The sequence below is a fragment of the Zootoca vivipara genome, chromosome 10 (assembly GCF_965207765.1).
Source record: "Zootoca vivipara chromosome 10, rZooViv2.hap1.1, whole genome shotgun sequence".
Lineage (NCBI taxonomy): Eukaryota > Metazoa > Chordata > Lepidosauria > Squamata > Lacertidae > Zootoca > Zootoca vivipara.
In genome coordinates this window covers 23,805,016-23,822,216 of record NC_142593.1, presented here as the reverse complement: position 1 = coordinate 23,822,216, position 17,201 = coordinate 23,805,016, and the positions used below count along the sequence as shown (strand labels likewise).

Genomic DNA, 17,201 nt, shown 5'->3' with positions numbered 1-17,201 from the left:
ATATTTCAGCAGCATTTTAGTACTGTAGAATGAATACTATTTTCATTGTAGTGTATTATACTACATTTGGTAGTGTATACTACCGGTTACCTTTTTGCTCTATTTTGGGTAACACTTTCATAGCACGTCAAACAAAACAAACACAGCATTAAATGCAAAATAAAAAAATTCCTTCAGTAGCACCTTAAAGACCAACTAAGTTTATATTTTGGTATGAGCTTTCGTGTGCATGCACACTTCACGAAAGCTCATACCAAAATATAAACTTAGTTGGTCTTTAAGGTGCTACTGAAGGAATTTTTTTATTTTGCTTCGACTCAGACCAACACGGCTACCTACCTGTAGCATTAAATGCAGTTTAAGATAAAAATTTCTCCAGTTGTCTACTTAACTCTATATTCTTTCTATATACACAATCTTTTTTGGTTTCTTCATGTTTCAAAATGTTACCTAGCAAAATACATACATCAGATGCTGCTCTTGATTACTGGAATTTGATTTTTCTAATGTTCTTCAATCATTGCACAATCTTGTTCTCTGTAATATGCCACATAAATATACCGTATTGGCCCGGATAGAAGCTGCACCTTTAAAATTGGAGGAGGGGAAGGAAAAAAGAAAAAAATTCTGAATATACGCCGCTCCATTCCTCGCTGCTCCTGGCTGCATATTTGGGGGGGAGGGGGGGCATTGTTAGTGATCTTTCCCCCTTCCTTCCTCACTCTCTCCCTTCCTGGCCTTGGGGGAGAGGACGAGGGACTACGCACGGGGCGGGCGCCACTTTGCCACACTCCTGGCACTGTTTGCCCCGTACTCCTGGCCGCATATTGTAAGGTCACAAATGTAAGCCACACTTTAACTTTTCACGGTCAGAATTTGGGCAAAAAGTGAGGCTTACATTCAGGCCAATACTGTACATGTTGATGAAAACTGATCTAAATGCAGGTATTAAGTTCCAAAACTTCTCCAGATTAGACATTTATATTGATGTATTTCATCAGATGTGCTACTAACATTTTCCTCACCGTTTGGTTGTCAGTGGTAATAACAGAAATTTTGAATCAGTGGTTCATGATTAGAAAGCAAATAGATCGTGTTTCAAAGGGCAAGGATAGGAGAAACCTCTCCAGAGCAAGTGCCATTGAGATGAATTTTATATTGGTAAGGGATTGTCCAAAATACATTACACCCAAAGTAGCCCTTTTCTTAGGTTTTTAAATGTAAATTAAAATATTATTATGGGAGGAGGATACCAATATTGTAGCATGTAGAGAATTATTCTTTATAAGCAAGGTTTTTAATACCAGACAGCAAAAGTCAGTACACCAGGGTTTGTTTTTAGATCAGCCATTAACTTTTAAAAAAAAAACATTGAGAAACTTAACACATTTAATGGGATGTATCTGCACCAGCCACAAGTGGAACGCGTGCAAGAAAACTTGATCACATCCCATGAATTTAAGTGGAATTTCCATAAGAAAATAAGCTGATCTCTGTCTTTTGCAGCGTTCAGTGCTCATTTTAGCAGATTCAGTTATTAACTGTAAATATTCAATCTTGTGTTTCTTCCTCAACCATCCATTTTTATTTTACATTGACCTGTCGGGCAGGTTTTTGTTTTTTTACCTTTATCAAGTCTAGCAACAGAAAACAAAATGAAGTTCCCTTCATTAGAGTTCAGCCTTCTCTCTGTATGTATATAGTTAGTAAAGGGGATCGTGATAAATAGAAGCACAGTAATTTATGGTAGTTACATCCTGAAAGTACCACTGACTTTATAAGCATATTGTGAACCTGTTCAAGGCAATGCCAGAGGCAGCCTCTTGTGTGGTAAGAGCGATATGCTTGCATGCTGCATGCACCCCCGATGTGAACAGAAGAACACCTGGTTGCTGTATGTATTTTCTCTAACTCCCATCAGGGTCTCACTGTGCGAGCCTGTTTAGCACTTCGGTGCTCGGGGGTTCTTCAAGTGCACCTAACCTACAGGATTATGCTCGTATTCATCGTAAAAAGCTGACTTCTACTGGCTGCATAGATGGTATGTGCACCCCTTCGCACATGCACTTACACCCACCCACTCATATGCACACATTAAACCTTGAAAGAAAGTCCTACGCCTGTTTACAGAGTGGAAGCCTATAATGCCGATCACTAATATTAATTTGTAGAGGGTTGTAGTGTCCTGTTATTTCTCAGAGATTAATTGTGTTTAATGGCACACCGATGGAAGGGGGGCTTCTTCCCTTCTGTAACGAACCAACTTTAAAAAAGGTTTATGTTCAACCTATGTTTAAAACCATTTAATTTGGTAAGTTTTTCCTGAAATGGAACAAAAAAATCATTTATTGAGAAACTAGAGAAATCAAAGGAGATTCATTAATATTTGTAAAGTCCTAAAGAGAGGTACATTTTTAAAATTATTTTTAAAATTATCCTGAAAGTGTTTGGCTTGGGGCTTCAGAGTAACAAGCAGAATAGAAATGTCAGCACCAGATTTCCACCATTTTACAATGTATGTTAACTTTCTTGAGGGTAAGAAACATTCAACTTCCTCCTACTGTCACATCCATGATATTCAATTCTAACCATGTATGTTTGTATGCCAAAATCACAAGCTCACCCGTAGTTGTCTTCCATACACTCCATTAAACCTCTAGTAGTAACAACCAGCAAAGTTTTGCCTGCTTTTAAACCTGTTTTGGCCTTTGCACCTCTCCCAATCCCTTCTGCATGGCACTCAGTTCTAACCTACTCTTCATTGTTTTCCACCTCTTCTGTCCTTTCTTGAATTATCCCTCTTTTGGTAGCTGTTTTGAATTTCAGGTACCTGTTTTTCTCTTTCTCAGACACCACACGTGGTTCTGCTGCTAAAAGGTTTTCTATCTCATTTGCTCGACACCCAACCAATGGTATGTTTTGCTTTTATTTTAAAAGAAAAAGTATTCCCTTGCTTCATCCCTTCCAAACTATGGGATGTATAGTACTGTCCACCACCATCCTCCCTGATTCCAGCTGATCACATGGCCATATTGTCAATTATTAGAAGTTCTGATAATTTAAATCCCTATCCCCTTTTTAATTCCATAATCTAATCTTTTCAAATTCACACATTCAAAATATTTTTTTGGGATGGGGTGGGGAAATAAATGAATTCCATGTCTATTTTTACGCAATCTTCTTAATGACCCAACCAATTAGTACACATAGTGTATGGTTTAAAAGCTTTCTGATCCTAAACAGCTCATATTCCTTCCCTCTTCATACTCTTTGGCATCCTGCTGTGTTCGATATCTCTGTTCTGAACCTTTGGAACTCAGCGTAAGACCTGCCTTACTAAACCAAACCAAAAGGCCCACTTTCTCCAGCACTCTATTTCCAACAGCAACCACCAGATGGTACTGGGAAGCTCATTAAGTTGGGCATGAAAGTGATGGTCTGTCCTCTATTTGTCCCCCAGTGACTGGGATTCAGAGCTATACAGCCTTTGAACATGAAGATTCTGGTTTTTCTAGCATAGCTAACAACCACTGCTAAGCCTATTCTCTGAGAACTCAGGATTTCATTATAAATAACAACTGGAACTTGCTATCAGCTTCTTGAAATAACATCAGACTTAAAATAAAAGTTAATTGAAAACAAAGTTCCCTACATTTCTGTCAGTAACCAAATGATTTGCTTCACTTTAAGTTTCCTTCCTTTCATACAGACAGCTTAAGTGCTTTATTTTAATGAGTTACTTGCCACTCCTATTTTCCTCCTGAGGTCTAAACAGCCTCGGTCCAGTATACCTGAAGGAGCGTCTCCACCCCCATCATTCTGCCCAGACATTGAGGTCCAGTGCCAAGGGCCTTCTGGCGGTTCACTCACTGCGAGAAGCCAAGTTACAGGGAACCAGGCAGAGGGCCTTCTCGGTAGTGGCATCCACCCTGTGGAACGCCCTCCCACCAGATGTCAAAGAGAACAATAACTACCAGACTTTTAGAAGACATCTGAAGGCAGCCCTGTTTAGGGAAGCTTTTAATGTTTAACAGACTATTGTATTTTAATATTTTGTTGGAAACAGCCCAGAGTGGCTGGAGAAACCCAGCCAGATGGGCGGGGTATAAATAATAAAATATTATTATTATTACTATTATTATTATTAACACAAGCCACCTAATTATTGCTGAAATTGGCCGGTGGAACGCATATCGCTGCCCCCATCCTGCCCAACATATAACACATTTTGCAAAGCTTTGCCACTGAATTGGTCCTTTCATCACAGAAACTGAGCTGGCCACTCCTCCATCATAGATGAAACAGTAATGCTGCTCTCAGTTTCTTTATCCTTATTGAAAAAGTGCCCAAAGCCATTTATCAACTGAGTTCAGTGGTAAGGTAATATAAAGTCTTCATGAAGCTGTAGATTTGTGTCTATTCCCAAATCATCATAATAAAATGATAGGTTTGCTTCAGTTGTAAATAATCTTTACAAATATTACTACAGTATTTCATAGCTACATAGAGAAGTAGTTGTGAAAATGAAAAAGTGCATATTGACTCGAAAATTAAGTCATCTAAAGAGAGAGATGCTCAACTTAGTATGCAAAACAGCTGAAAGTTGAGGTATGAGAGCTAAACAATAAATATTTACAAATAAGGGGGAAATATATCATCAATATAGGGACCCAGGTGGCGCTGTCTAGGGCTTGCTGATCAGAAGGTCGGCAGTTCGAATCCCTGCAACGGGGTGAGCTCCCGTTGCTCGGTCCCAGCTCCTGCCAACCTAGCAGTTCGAAAGCACATCAAAGTGCAAGTAGATAAATAGGGACCGCTCCGGCGGGAAGTAAACGGCGTTTCCGTGCGCTGCTCTGGTTCACCAGAAGCAGCTTTGTCATGCTGGCCACATGACTCGGAAGCTGTCTGCGGACAAATGCTGGCTCCCTCGGCCTATAAAGCGAGATGAGCACCGCAACCCCAGAGTCGGACACGACTTCACCTGATGGTCAGGGGCCCCTTTACCTTTACCTATATCATCAATAGATGGCAGAGCACATTTTATCCAAATAGTATATGCTTAAAATTTGCATATTTTTATCACAGCTGTGTTGATACAGATTGCTGTGATCTGATTAATATGTATCCTCACAACTTTCACAATTTACTGCATGCTTATATGTATTACTCAGAAGCCTAAATGTACTTCCTCAGGTAACTTGGGGTCACTCCAGCTGCTTTGAAAATGAGGAGTGGTGTACCTTTTGTTCTTAAGCTTTCCATGAGGGCCTCCTCTTTTCTTTGACTTCCATAACTTTAAGATAACAATGCAACTTCTAAACCATTTCAGTCTTCCCCTTCCTTTCATCTTGAGTTCAAGATACATGGTGAAACAAGTATCTACTGACAGTGCTTTACTTATTTTTTGGGCCTCTGTGCAGAACATCCAGACCTCTTTAGGTGCTGGTCGGTTTCTTCTGAGGAATTTCTAGGCGCCAGTGGTATGTCTTTATAGCTTTCAAATGTAAGACGGCAGGGTGGCTTTCTAAGTTGTTGCGCTAACCCTTTCATTGTCTTTCATTTTGATGGAAACTGGTATGTTAAGATAGAGGTCAGCTCACGTTAGCAGATCAGAGATTTGAAAGGATACTGTCCAATACGTTGGTGTCTTTTTAAAAATGAAAGAACACAAATGAATAGGTTTTTACCATTTTCAATTTCAATCCAGTGGAAATGGCCTCTCGGCACATGTCTCAGTATATTCTCCAATGCTTGATAATCTAGTAATGAAGCTGCTGAAAGAGGGGTGTGTGCACAAGTGAATAGTTGGTTTTTATTGCCTAGGTAAATAAAGCTAAAAGAAGTATAAATGACACTATTGAGCTTCAGATTTAACTGTTTCAAAGGATCTTTATTGGACATGAGGTAATCATAAGCACCAGAATAGACACAAGCACTTAAAGAAAATAGCCTGCCATAGTCCCATGAAATAGTTCTTTACATAGATACATAGCTGCCAAGTTATCCCTTTTTTAAAGGGATTTTCCCTTATGCTGAATAGGCTTCCTCGCGAGAAAAGGGAAAACTTGGCAGCTATGCATAGATACTCATACACGTTTGTGGATTTTCTCCAGTCAGGGAAAGCTGCAGTTCTCGTGGAATTTACTGTAATGCAAAGAAAGGGTTTGCGCTTGCCTGCATGCGTAGTGTTGTATTCGTAGAAGAATTATTATGCATTAAACACAATTAACTTGAAGCACACACAGAGGCTTAACTGCTACAATTCAATAAGATACCAAAAAGTTCAATTGCAAAGTTTCCTTCTCTAGAAATTTAAGGACAGAAAGGGTATTTCAGATAACAAGAATCTGAATTCTTTAGTTTTGGAGTTCACTATAGTTTACTTCATATTACATTTAAATGTACCTTGCACTAAAAACATGAATTCTTCTTCATTAGCAAACCTATGTCATTGAAAAAAAAGGTCTTGGGAGAAATTTAGCAACTTAAGTAAAATTACAGTTTTTGTTTTCAGAATTATAATAGTGAAACTTTATATGAACAATTTTTGTGGGGAGCTGTCTGAATCAGTTCACAAGTACTTTTTAAAGCTTATGTACGCATATGGAGTTTTAAATTAACGTTAGTTCAGGTATGCATGGTTGATTATGTTTTTACTTATGATGCCTAACCCTGGATTTATTTGTGGCTTGACAGTAACTGTTATAAAAGTAATGAAGCTGGATGTAAATAATATTAAGGAAACTTGTCATAATCCTGCAAGAGGGTTATCCTTGCTTTCTTCTCAGAAAACAGTACTTTCAAACTTAGATGACCAGGAGTTTTGACTTGAAGAGCCAGCTCTGATGGCTATGGAAATAACATATGGACATGCTGAGCCTTTACTTCATTGACTTCTTAAGTCTGTTTTATATAGAAATTTTAAAATTGAATGAAAACCTAGATTAGAGTTATTGGAGAGTACAATGGATAAGTATGTCTACATCTGTGTAAGTGGTGGTTAAATTGCTGCCTTAGACTTATTTAAATAAAAATGTTTTTATATTATGTATATGCAAAACCATCAGCTTTATATATAGGAAATTCTGACACCCTTTAGTCCAGCTCCATATTGTTTCAGTATCTGAAGTGTTACTGTATGATTGCATGTGTTTGGATGGAACCAGAATCATGTTTGAGGCTTCTTGGTTCCATCTTTTCTCACTGCAGGCCTGCATGTGCCATGTGTCTACCTGAGAAAACTCCCTTCAGAAAATCAAGCAATCATTCTGGAGCTGCTTCTGATGCAGTGCAAAAGGGCAGCAGCCTGGAGCAGAAACCTGGAGAGCAGCACTGGGTTCAGAAGTGCTTTGGTGCACATGGCATGCACGGGTCTCTTTGTATTCTGGCCTTTTAAGCATACTTCTGCAGAACATATCTTTGCCATTATAATTGCTCAGTTGCTTCCTTTTACATTGGAAATCTGTGGTGTGTGTGTGTGTTTTCTTTTTTTCTTTTTCAGGCTTTGAATTGTATTCCATGGTGCCTTCAATCTGCCCTCTAGAAACCCTCCATAACTCCTTGTCATTAAAGCAGGTGGATGACTTTCTTGCTTCCATTGCTGCCATTCCTTTGTACGACAGATTTCAAGCCGCATCCACATTTTCTCTGCGTAATTACCTTTTATGTCTTTTATTTCGCAAACTGCAAAACGCTGCTGGTCATAGGAAATCCACTGAATACTAGGATTTAGTGTTTTCTGGTGTGGGACTGATAAACTGTCTCAGATTTAATCAAATAAGTATTTCCTCATTTTCCCCATGAATTGGCATATAACCACACCACCCACACTGCAGCTGTCTTCTTGGCTGTCCTTGGAAGTGTAAGAGAATGCAATTTAACTTAAATTAGTCACACAATATGACTATAACACATACCCTGCTTGTATGCTGTGCAAAATTTCTGTATAATGACAACACTTATTTGTGCAATTAAAAACTGCTAAGATCCAAAGAAGTGGGGCTTCCATTCCACCCCTCCACTCCACACATATGCCCCATATCTAATCTAGAAACTTTGTTTCAAAAACCTAGGCAACTTCAAATAGAGTTGCTGAGGTGGGGGAAATGAAGATCCTGCTTGGCACATACCTCTCTGTATACCTGAAGTAGTTTATTGGACTCTGAACACTATGGTGCCTATAGTACATTATTCTCTTTCAGTTTGAACACTGCCATGCATTTCTGTAACTAACTATAAATGATAATTTCCCAAATTCCATAGTAGGGCAATACCTTTATGAGGACATCCAAACTGGTACAAAATAGCAAGAAAGCTTTTGAGCTGTCCAGAATTCTTTGTCAGGCTAGTTTTTAAGCAGAGCGAGAGGTGAGGGGATCAAAAAACGGGCATCGTGTTGAAGCCATGAAGCCTGCAATGTGCTTGGTCTCAAGATGGAGCATGGGAAGAGGTAACAGACTTAATATATTTCACATTCCAGGGTGCAATGCAGGTTTCAAGTTACACCTGCTAGGATGAAGGAACACAAAATGTCTGATTTTGTAAATATAAAATTCTCCAGACCTGCCTCTAACTTTGAGCAAAATTCACAAGTTCCTTGTGGTAGAAAACAGCAGTAAAGAGAAGCATAACAATTTTTAAATTAGCAAATCTTGGTGCACTAATTCAAAAAAGTGAGTAGAAGCTGAGTTAGGTACTCAGAGATAAAATGCTCTGAGGGAAAAGTTCCTTATTCAGACAGTATTAGACCCTCTTACTCTAGTTTATTATCCTATTAGCTATTTAGTAGTCTGCAAGCCATACACAAAGAAGAAGTACATAAGAAAAAAAAAATACATATTTGGCTAGATACCTGTTTTCTGTGCATGCATGCCAACTTCAATTAGTGAGGCAGCTTTCAGGTTTGTCTAAATAGGTTTCTTAGAAACAAAAAAAGATGACTGTCTAATAGTTTAAAAGTGACATTGACAAAAACTTTAAGATCCATATTGATGAGGAGTAATATTGGAGCATAATATGTTCACTGTACTATTCGCATAAAAACAATGTACACAGTTTTCAGAGGCAATTGTTCAAAGAATAATACAGCCTTTGTTGATACTTTATATAATCTCTGCTTCTTCAGCATTAACAACACCCAGTTACTTGAGAAAGAATAAGATAAAATAGCTTTGTAACTTTTATTAACCCTTTTAGCTTCGCCATCATTTCTGGATGCAAGAAAAAACTCTTTAAATACATACACCCCTGCAAAAATCCAACCAACTCCAGAAGAAGACCCTTTGAGTCGGCGAGAATGCTCCTCGACTAAGTCAAGTAAGTAATACTTGAAAAACACCTTTTCACATTCATCTTAATAATAATAATAATAATAATGTTGTTGTTGTTGTTGTTGTTTAGTCGTGTCACCACTCCTGTTTTCCACTGCCTCCCGCAGTTTGGTCAAACTCATGTTCATAGCTTCGAGAACACTGTCCAACCATCTCGTCCTCTGTCTTCCCCTTCTCCTAGTGCCCTCAATCTTTCCCAACATCAGGGTCTAATAATAATAATTTATTATTTATACCCCGCCGATCTGGCCGGGTTCCCCCAGCCACTCTGGGCGGCTTCCAACAAAACATTAAAATACAGAAATCCATCAGACATTAAAAGCTTCCCTAAACAGGGCTGCCTTGAGATGCCTTCTAAATGTCTGGTAATTGTTGTTCTTTTTGACCTCTGGTGGGAGGGCATTCCACAGGGTGGGTGCCACTACCGAGAAGGCCCTCTGCCTGGTTCCCTGTAACTTGGCTTCTCGTAGCGAGGGAACTGCCAGAAGGCCCTCGGTGCTGGACCTCAGTGTCCGGGCAGAACGATGGGGGTGGAGACGTTCCTTCAGGTATACTGGACCGAGGCCGTTTAGGGCTTTAAAGGTCAACACCAACACTTTGAATTGTGCTCAGAAACGTACTGGGAGCCAATGTAGGTCTTTCGGGACCGGTGTTATGTGGTCTCGGCCGCTCCCAGTCACCAGTCTAGCTGCCGCATTCTGGGTTAGTTGTAGTTTCCGGGTCACCTTCAAAGGTAGCCCCATGTAGAGCGCATTGCAGTAGTCCAAGCGAGAGATAACTAGAGCATGCACCACTCTGGCGAGACAGTCCGCGGGCAGGTAGGGACTCAGCCTGCGTACCAGATGGAGCTGATAAACAGCTGCCCTGGACACAGAATTGACCTGTGCCTCCATGGACTGCTGTGAGTCCAAAATGACTCCCAGGCTGCGCACCTGGTCCTTCAGGGGCACAGTTACCCCATTCAGGACCAGGGAGTCCTCCACACCTGCCCGCCTCCTGTCCCCCACAAACAGTACCTCTGTCTTGTCAGGATTCAATCTCAATCTGTTAGCCGCCATCCATCCTCCAACCGTTATTAACAAGAACCGTTTTAGATTGTTCAGAATCATTTTGCTTTATGCTTTAAGAAATTTGAGAGCATTTTGGTGTGGTTGGATTGGTCTTATTTTTTTCTAGCTCATGATGCATTAGACAAGAAGCGGTTTGGGGGCTCCAGCGAGATCTCATGGATCTCTTACAAGATCTCACTGGAACCTGCAACCACATGATCTCAGTAAGTGAGGCTTCGGCAAAGGGGAGGCAGCACCTTCCCATTCACCTCAGGCAGTGACCTGGGACAGGCTGCCCCTGGCTCCCATCCTTCTAATGTTATTTTTGTCAAGTTTCAGAGATACCTTAATATTGTGCATGACGTAGCCAAAGTAGTATTGGTTTCAGTGCTTTAAGTTTCTCCTCCTGAAAGCAAACAGACTCTAAAATGCTTGTTTGTCTTGATTATGTCTTTTTTCCCCATTCACCATAAGAAACATGATTCTATTTTGCTTGTGTGCAGGTACCAGTGTTTTTTCGCCTCCTGTTTGATACATCATAAAATGCCAAAAAAGAGTTAAAACAATACTTGTTTAGCACTGGTGGTTAAACTGTCTCAGAAGAAATGAAGCTGTTCAAGCAAAACTGGAAGGAGCTGCCAGTGCCATCTTTAGCAGTGTATATTTCTTTGTAGACAAATAAGTTAACTTCAAAAGGCTATTCATTTCTCTCTGTGTAAGTATGTGTTTCCCTGTATATAAAATAATTACTGAAGTGCATATATAGTATATATTCAGGAAAGGTAATTTCTTTGTATGGAAAGTATGAAAAGCAAAGATGTTTACATCAATGTTTTAAGGAAATGGGTCTTTTAACAGAGAAACTGCACATAACCTTTAACATCTTTGTTGTCCTAAATTCACGCACAAACCAAAACAGCCTAACATACTGGTTTGCATTATAAAGGAGCACCTAGTAGGGAGATAGGAGAGGGGTAGGAAAAGCCATCATTTCCTTTTTGCCCTACAGTAGACCTTAAGGCCCAGGACATGAAAACTTATTCATCACCAAAGCACATTAATAGGACTCTGCTTCATAGATACCTTTATGAATGTCAATCTGTGACAGCATCTCAGTGGTTGGTTATTTCCCCTCTGGTAGAAATGCATAATGGAGCTGGATGATAAATGAAAAGCGCTTAAGCCCTCATGCTTTGAAGGTACACACACCATTACCCAAAAAAATAAAAGGTCAGATTACTTTGAGCCACTTAAGCACTAATATAAATAATAATTGTAATATTAGAAAGGTTCGTCGTTCGAAAGAAAGCTGTGTTATTTTATGAGGAAGAAACAGATTAAACTCATTTCACAGAGAGTTTTCATTGGAGCCTGGCTCCAGTTTTTGAAAAACAGCAGAAAACTGTAATATGAAGTGCCCGAACAGCTATACCTTCTTTGGAACTTCTCAAGGCTCCAAGTAACTTAAAGGCAGATGAAATAGTAAACATTAAAACAAAAAACACCTGCAACACGAGAGACCATTGTTTTATAGAGAAATATTTTGCTTCCCAATTCTGAAGCGCCTGGCATATGCCCACTACCAAACTTAAGGAACTCACTGTCAGTGGTGATCTGTGTCATATCTTTTCTCCCTCAACAGCAACTGTGCTGGGGTGGAAAGACATTGGTCTTGACTCTTCTCCATGGTAGTCCTGCTTAAATGGGCTAAAGTCAGGGATAGTATTTCAGTCTTATACCTGAGTGCAAAATACTGTTTTCTGATCCCTACCCCAGCTTAAATGTGGCTTCTGCAAATATCTCCGCCTTCCTGTTGCTTTCAGCCGTATGGAGGTGCAGGCTAACAATTCTGGTACTGCTTAGGTGGTTAAAGGTCTCTATTTTTTGTATTTGTGAATTAAGAGCTAATTACTAGTATGTTGCCTAAACTGACACCTGGCACACTTAGTCTTACCTGGGAGCATCTCTTTTAAAAATGCATTTCCAAAGAGAGCATTTTTTTGTTGGGGAATAGGTATGCTGGGTGCAGGTGACATGCCCTTTAATTTCCTTGTTCTTTGTATGTTTACACCAGACCCTTGACATTCAAATATTCTTTGGTTGTTACTGTCTGTGCTTTATGATCTCCTATCCTAAAAGTAATTTCCTGTTTACACTTTTCCTAAATGCTCTTCTATTTTGTTGCAAAGATGACTTTCTTCAAGAGATTTCTGCAGGATACTGCTTAAAGCATAGTTCATGTGTGGATAACAGGGCTTCATCAAAGCAGAAACAGCTGGTCTGTTAATATTCCATGCTGGGAACTTTCTATATGTGCAGATTATATTGTCAAGTTTTGAAATTAAAAGAAATTGTAGCATTACCAAATCTACATAATTACTGTTTCAGCACTGAACACTTGAACATAAACCAATACAGCTAATGTTCCCATCATTAAAATATAATGGATTGGGTCCAGGCTTAGTCAGTTTGGACCCACTGAAATCAATGAGGCTTAACTAACTTGTTCTATATCTCTCAGTGAGTGTACTTAAGTGTTTATAAGTCTGAGTCCAACCCAGGGATTAATATTAATGTGATTCTCATCAACAGCAATATTTTCCTGTTAAAAACCAGGAGACTTACCTTCAAATATAATTGTTGTTTTTTTTTGTTTTTTTAAAAAAGGCTTCGATTCTCATCCTGGCAATTCTCCATGAAAGTGAATTTGCTAATTATACTTGCCATTGCATTGCTGTGCATATTTCATATGAGTTCATATGATAAATTCTTAAGTATGGTTTAAGATACCAAATATATAGTAGATTCATAACTTCTCATTGCAAACATTTCATTATCTATAATGTAAGTTTATAATATGGGCAATGTTTGTCTTGCTCACCTCTGAATGTATAAGTTATGTTTACTGTTTTTCTATAAGAAAATGTTATAATTTAAGTGTGCATATCATTCCAGACAACCAAAGCTTTGGCAATTTTTTTGATCTGCTCTCAAATAAAAGAGTCAATAGCAACATATAGTGTCTGCTCTGTGTATTCTATAATAAATTCTTAACTCTCACTTTACTTTTCTGTTCGAATAAACTACAAGTGTTTAAAAGAAATTGCGGTAGACATGCACCACTTTATACTGTATTGGAAAACACTTAGGCCTGACACATTAATATTTTGCATGAGAAAGGTGAGTTGGAAACGTCCTTGTCTTCTAGGCCCCAGTAACCACCTGTTAGATTGCTATGATTGGTTGTATCCAATGGTGTCCATGTGTGAGCAGAATGGATTTCCACTTGCACTTTGACTTCATTTTCTTCTCCACACCCCCGCTTTACCCCAACCCTACTCTGTAACCCCCAAAAAAACTATTTTAGAGATTTGGAAAACTTGGGAGATTTGAAGGGAGGCATGAAGACTACAGGAGGGAGGTGAGGAAGAAGAACTCCACTTGTACAGTACTGAGTTTCACCCAATAACGTGTTGCACATTGAGCTTTGAAAATATCTGGAAAAGTACTGAATATGGCAGCAAAGACTACTGACTGGGAATGTTGATGCAAGCATATTACGCCAATACTCTTATCACCTTCTCTAGCTTCCAGTACATTTCCTAGCCCAATTCAAAGTGCTGGCTTTGGCATTTAAAGTCCTTCATGGCTTGGGACCTCAGTATTTGAAGGATCACCTCTTCTTGTATTTTCCTGGCCATGCTTTCAGATCATTGAGGGAAGTCCTCTTCTGATTGCCCCTGCCAACTGCTGAGAAATGACATTCTCAGTGGTGGCCCCTTGTCTATGGAACACCCTGCTGAAGAAAAATTCATCAGGTACCTATGTTAATGTCTTTCCAATGGCAGACACACTCTTTGTTGTGGTCCCATGCTTTTAAAATCTCTTAATTCCTTTTTTTAAAAAACTTTGTTTTTCATAGTATTTTAATGTTGTTTTTGTTCCTTGATATTTTAAGGCTCTGCTGCTTGTTAAGGGTTTCAGCTCCTTTTTTAATAGTTTAGTTGTTGCTTTTGCACAGTGTTAATATCCCCCCCTTTTGTACCACACCAAGAGAACATTAGCTATTGGATGCCTAATAAGTTTAATAGGTAACTAAGCAAAAATATGCAGTCAACAAAGTGAGAGAACTTGCAACCAGGTTGCTTTCATTCTTTCTTTCAGGATAGTCTCTTGTATATCCAGACATGAAATCTCTTAACATATATACAGTACAGACATGAAGTACATCAAATTATCCAGACTTTTTTTTTCTTATTATGAGGATTATCATAAAATCCCATTTTAGAATGGAGAAGAGGCCCATAACATAGCAAAAACAACAACCATATTTTATAAAGAAGGCTGCTGTTTCAAAAATAAACATTTGGGGTGGTGAAAATTGGGTTGTGTAAACAAGAAATGGGATATATTTCAGATTAGACATTTTGCATAGAAGTATTACTAGCAAGGACTTTTTGCAAGCTCCACTGGTGTGGTTTTGTGTCCAAAATACTAATTCTAAGATCAATGCTGATTTACACTCTTTTCTTCATTATTTTTTGTAAGAAAGGGCCCATAAAATGTACTTAAAGCTTGCAATTAATTGGCCAACCACTGCTGCAAAAAGTGATTGTTATATGTATATATTTTAATTGTACTGCATTCATTCACACGCATGGGTGTAACTGCAAAAGCACACTAACAAAGAAGAGTAGTGATAAGTAAACAAACCTGCAGTTTACATGTCTGGTTATATTTCATCTGTAGCTGTTATACTGATAGTAGGAGCCCAGATGTCCCCCCCCCCTCCAAAAAGCATTTACTCAAAGAAATGTCAGTATGGTGTAGCATTTGAGCAGTACTCCACAAAGGCAATACTCTAGAAATAGCCCTTGATATGGTTTCTACGGGATATGTAGAATACATTACTTTTTCCACTAACATCAGTACAGGTAAAGTGTATGTGCCAATGCATGTATGTTAAGTTAATGTATATGTCTGTTTTGCCTTGTTCACATATAATGGTAGCAAACTAGCCCAAGTGGTTTCCTCATGCACAAATAACAAGAGGTTCCTCCCACCCCTAAACCCATGTTGGAAAAGATGTTTCGTGTGATACACAGGCTATGCTTCTAATGACTCTGAACCACTTCTTGTTGACAGATTCTGACCGACCTCCTGTACTTTTTCCTTCTGTGGCCTTTGAGATGTTTCTCTTATAGGCTTAAAATTCTAGTGCCCCAAAGTGCTGGAAGAAGCCTTTTCCCACTCATCTATCATTCCCTCCTTGATTTCACACCCACTAAAACATGTTCATGTTTTTCCTGCCTTTTTAGTTTTGGGAAACTTTCCATCTAAATTATTTGGAGAAAGCTAAGGCATTCAGTGCATATGTTTGAAGATCTCTCTCTTTCCTTTTCCTTTCTCCTTTTCCTTCTATTGCCAGATGTTTTATGCCTTGCATATATCTCTAAATTGTTCTCTGGCTATTTTGAAATACAAAAGTCTAAGATATATATATATGCATGCATGACATTTCTGGTAGCATAGTCAAAATAAATCAGCATTTGAATTTCTTAACCAGCTGATTGAAATCAAGTAGCATATGGCCTCTCCCACCCCACACACTGTGTAGCTCCTAATATCAGTGAGATGGTACAGACTAAGTGGAACTTTTCTCAGAGAAAGATGTACATTTTAATTTACTACCATTTCATACAGCAACCATTCATTTACTACCTTGCTGCAGTACTGCAACAACCATTAATGCTCTATGCCAACCTTACACCATGCTGCACTTGCATTGTTTGTATTATATGGTGGAAAGAAAAATGCAGATTGCTGGTTAAAATAAAGGTGGAAACTTTCTTGGAAAACTGTGTCGCAGTATCCAGTGGCAAAGGTGTTCAGTCCCCATGGCGGTTTCATTCGTTGTTGTTATTACTAATATGTATTATAAGGAAGACGGAAACATACTGGTTTGGATACGTTTTATAGCTTTCCTAATTTCCCTGCATTGCATACCGTAATAGTGTTTGTTTTGTCCTATTTCCTTTGTGGCAATGTATCTTTAAAGTGTGCACATTAGTTTCTATGCTAGGGTAAAATGAGCTCACTATCTTTTTTTAGGTTTCTGCTAAACAGTTTTTTTAAAAAAGTAAGCTGTTTCATGCTGTCTGTTCTCTTGACTTGCTCAGATTTGCAAGTCAATCTTCATCTTCCATTTGACAGAATCCACATATCAAAACCATGCCTATGTAATTATCACTTTTCATAATGAGCATATAACGCCCCACACATTCAGCGCTATTGTTTTTTTCATTAGAAAACAATCTTCATGCATTCAGTGGCAAATGGAGTAAATGGGTAACTAGAGAAGCCTTTGTACGCTGGAATGTAGTCATCATGCTTCTTCAATGTCGCAGAGGCCAAAATACTCTTTATGTTGCACTTTCTACCTTTACCACAAGGTGGAAGTAGGTTTCAGACTGACCATTCTGCCATTAGGGAAAGGCAGCAATAACCCCAAGGCAATATTACTGTTTTTTTAAAATAAAACTTGGTCAGATGTACAGGGAGGTAGCTTATGTTTTTAGTCTCTGAATTACCAACATGTGACAAGCAAAAATTCAACAGGTACAGTGTCCAACATGTTTAACTTCTGCCTGCTATACAGCTGAACACTTCATGCATGAAGACAGGAGGAAAAGTAGGGTCTGAGTAGCTTATGGAAATGTTTACTAAATAAAACTACATCACATTTCTATCTCCATAGTCACATTTCAAGTAGAGAACACTGAGACTCATAAAAAGGGAGGAGGGATTCAATAATTAACCCTAC

General features: G+C 38.8%; 1 protein-coding gene across 31 annotated transcripts in view; it reads left to right on the top strand.

The window, feature by feature from the left end:
- The window catches only part of PPIP5K2 (diphosphoinositol pentakisphosphate kinase 2), a 57,759-nt gene extending 44,366 nt beyond the window's left edge, over positions 1 to 13,393 (top strand). For 8 of the 31 annotated variants that reach the window (XM_035100219.3, XM_035100207.3, XM_035100201.3 and 5 more), the window contains 6 exons: positions 1,922 to 2,041; positions 2,850 to 2,912; positions 5,421 to 5,480; positions 7,502 to 7,651; positions 9,196 to 9,315; positions 10,882 to 13,393. In XM_035100219.3, the coding sequence (XP_034956110.1) occupies positions 1,922 to 2,041; positions 2,850 to 2,912; positions 5,421 to 5,480; positions 7,502 to 7,651; positions 9,196 to 9,315; positions 10,882 to 10,910 (542 nt within the window). In that variant the 3' untranslated portion in view covers positions 10,911 to 13,393. Of the gene's footprint in view, positions 1 to 1,921; positions 2,042 to 2,849; positions 2,913 to 5,420; positions 5,481 to 7,209; positions 7,652 to 9,195; positions 9,316 to 10,881 lie in introns of all 31 variants that reach the window. The other 23 variants (XM_035100222.3, XM_035100210.3, XM_035100208.3 and 20 more) reach the window with 8 other exon arrangements.
- The last annotated feature ends 3,808 nt before the right edge of the window (positions 13,394 to 17,201 follow it).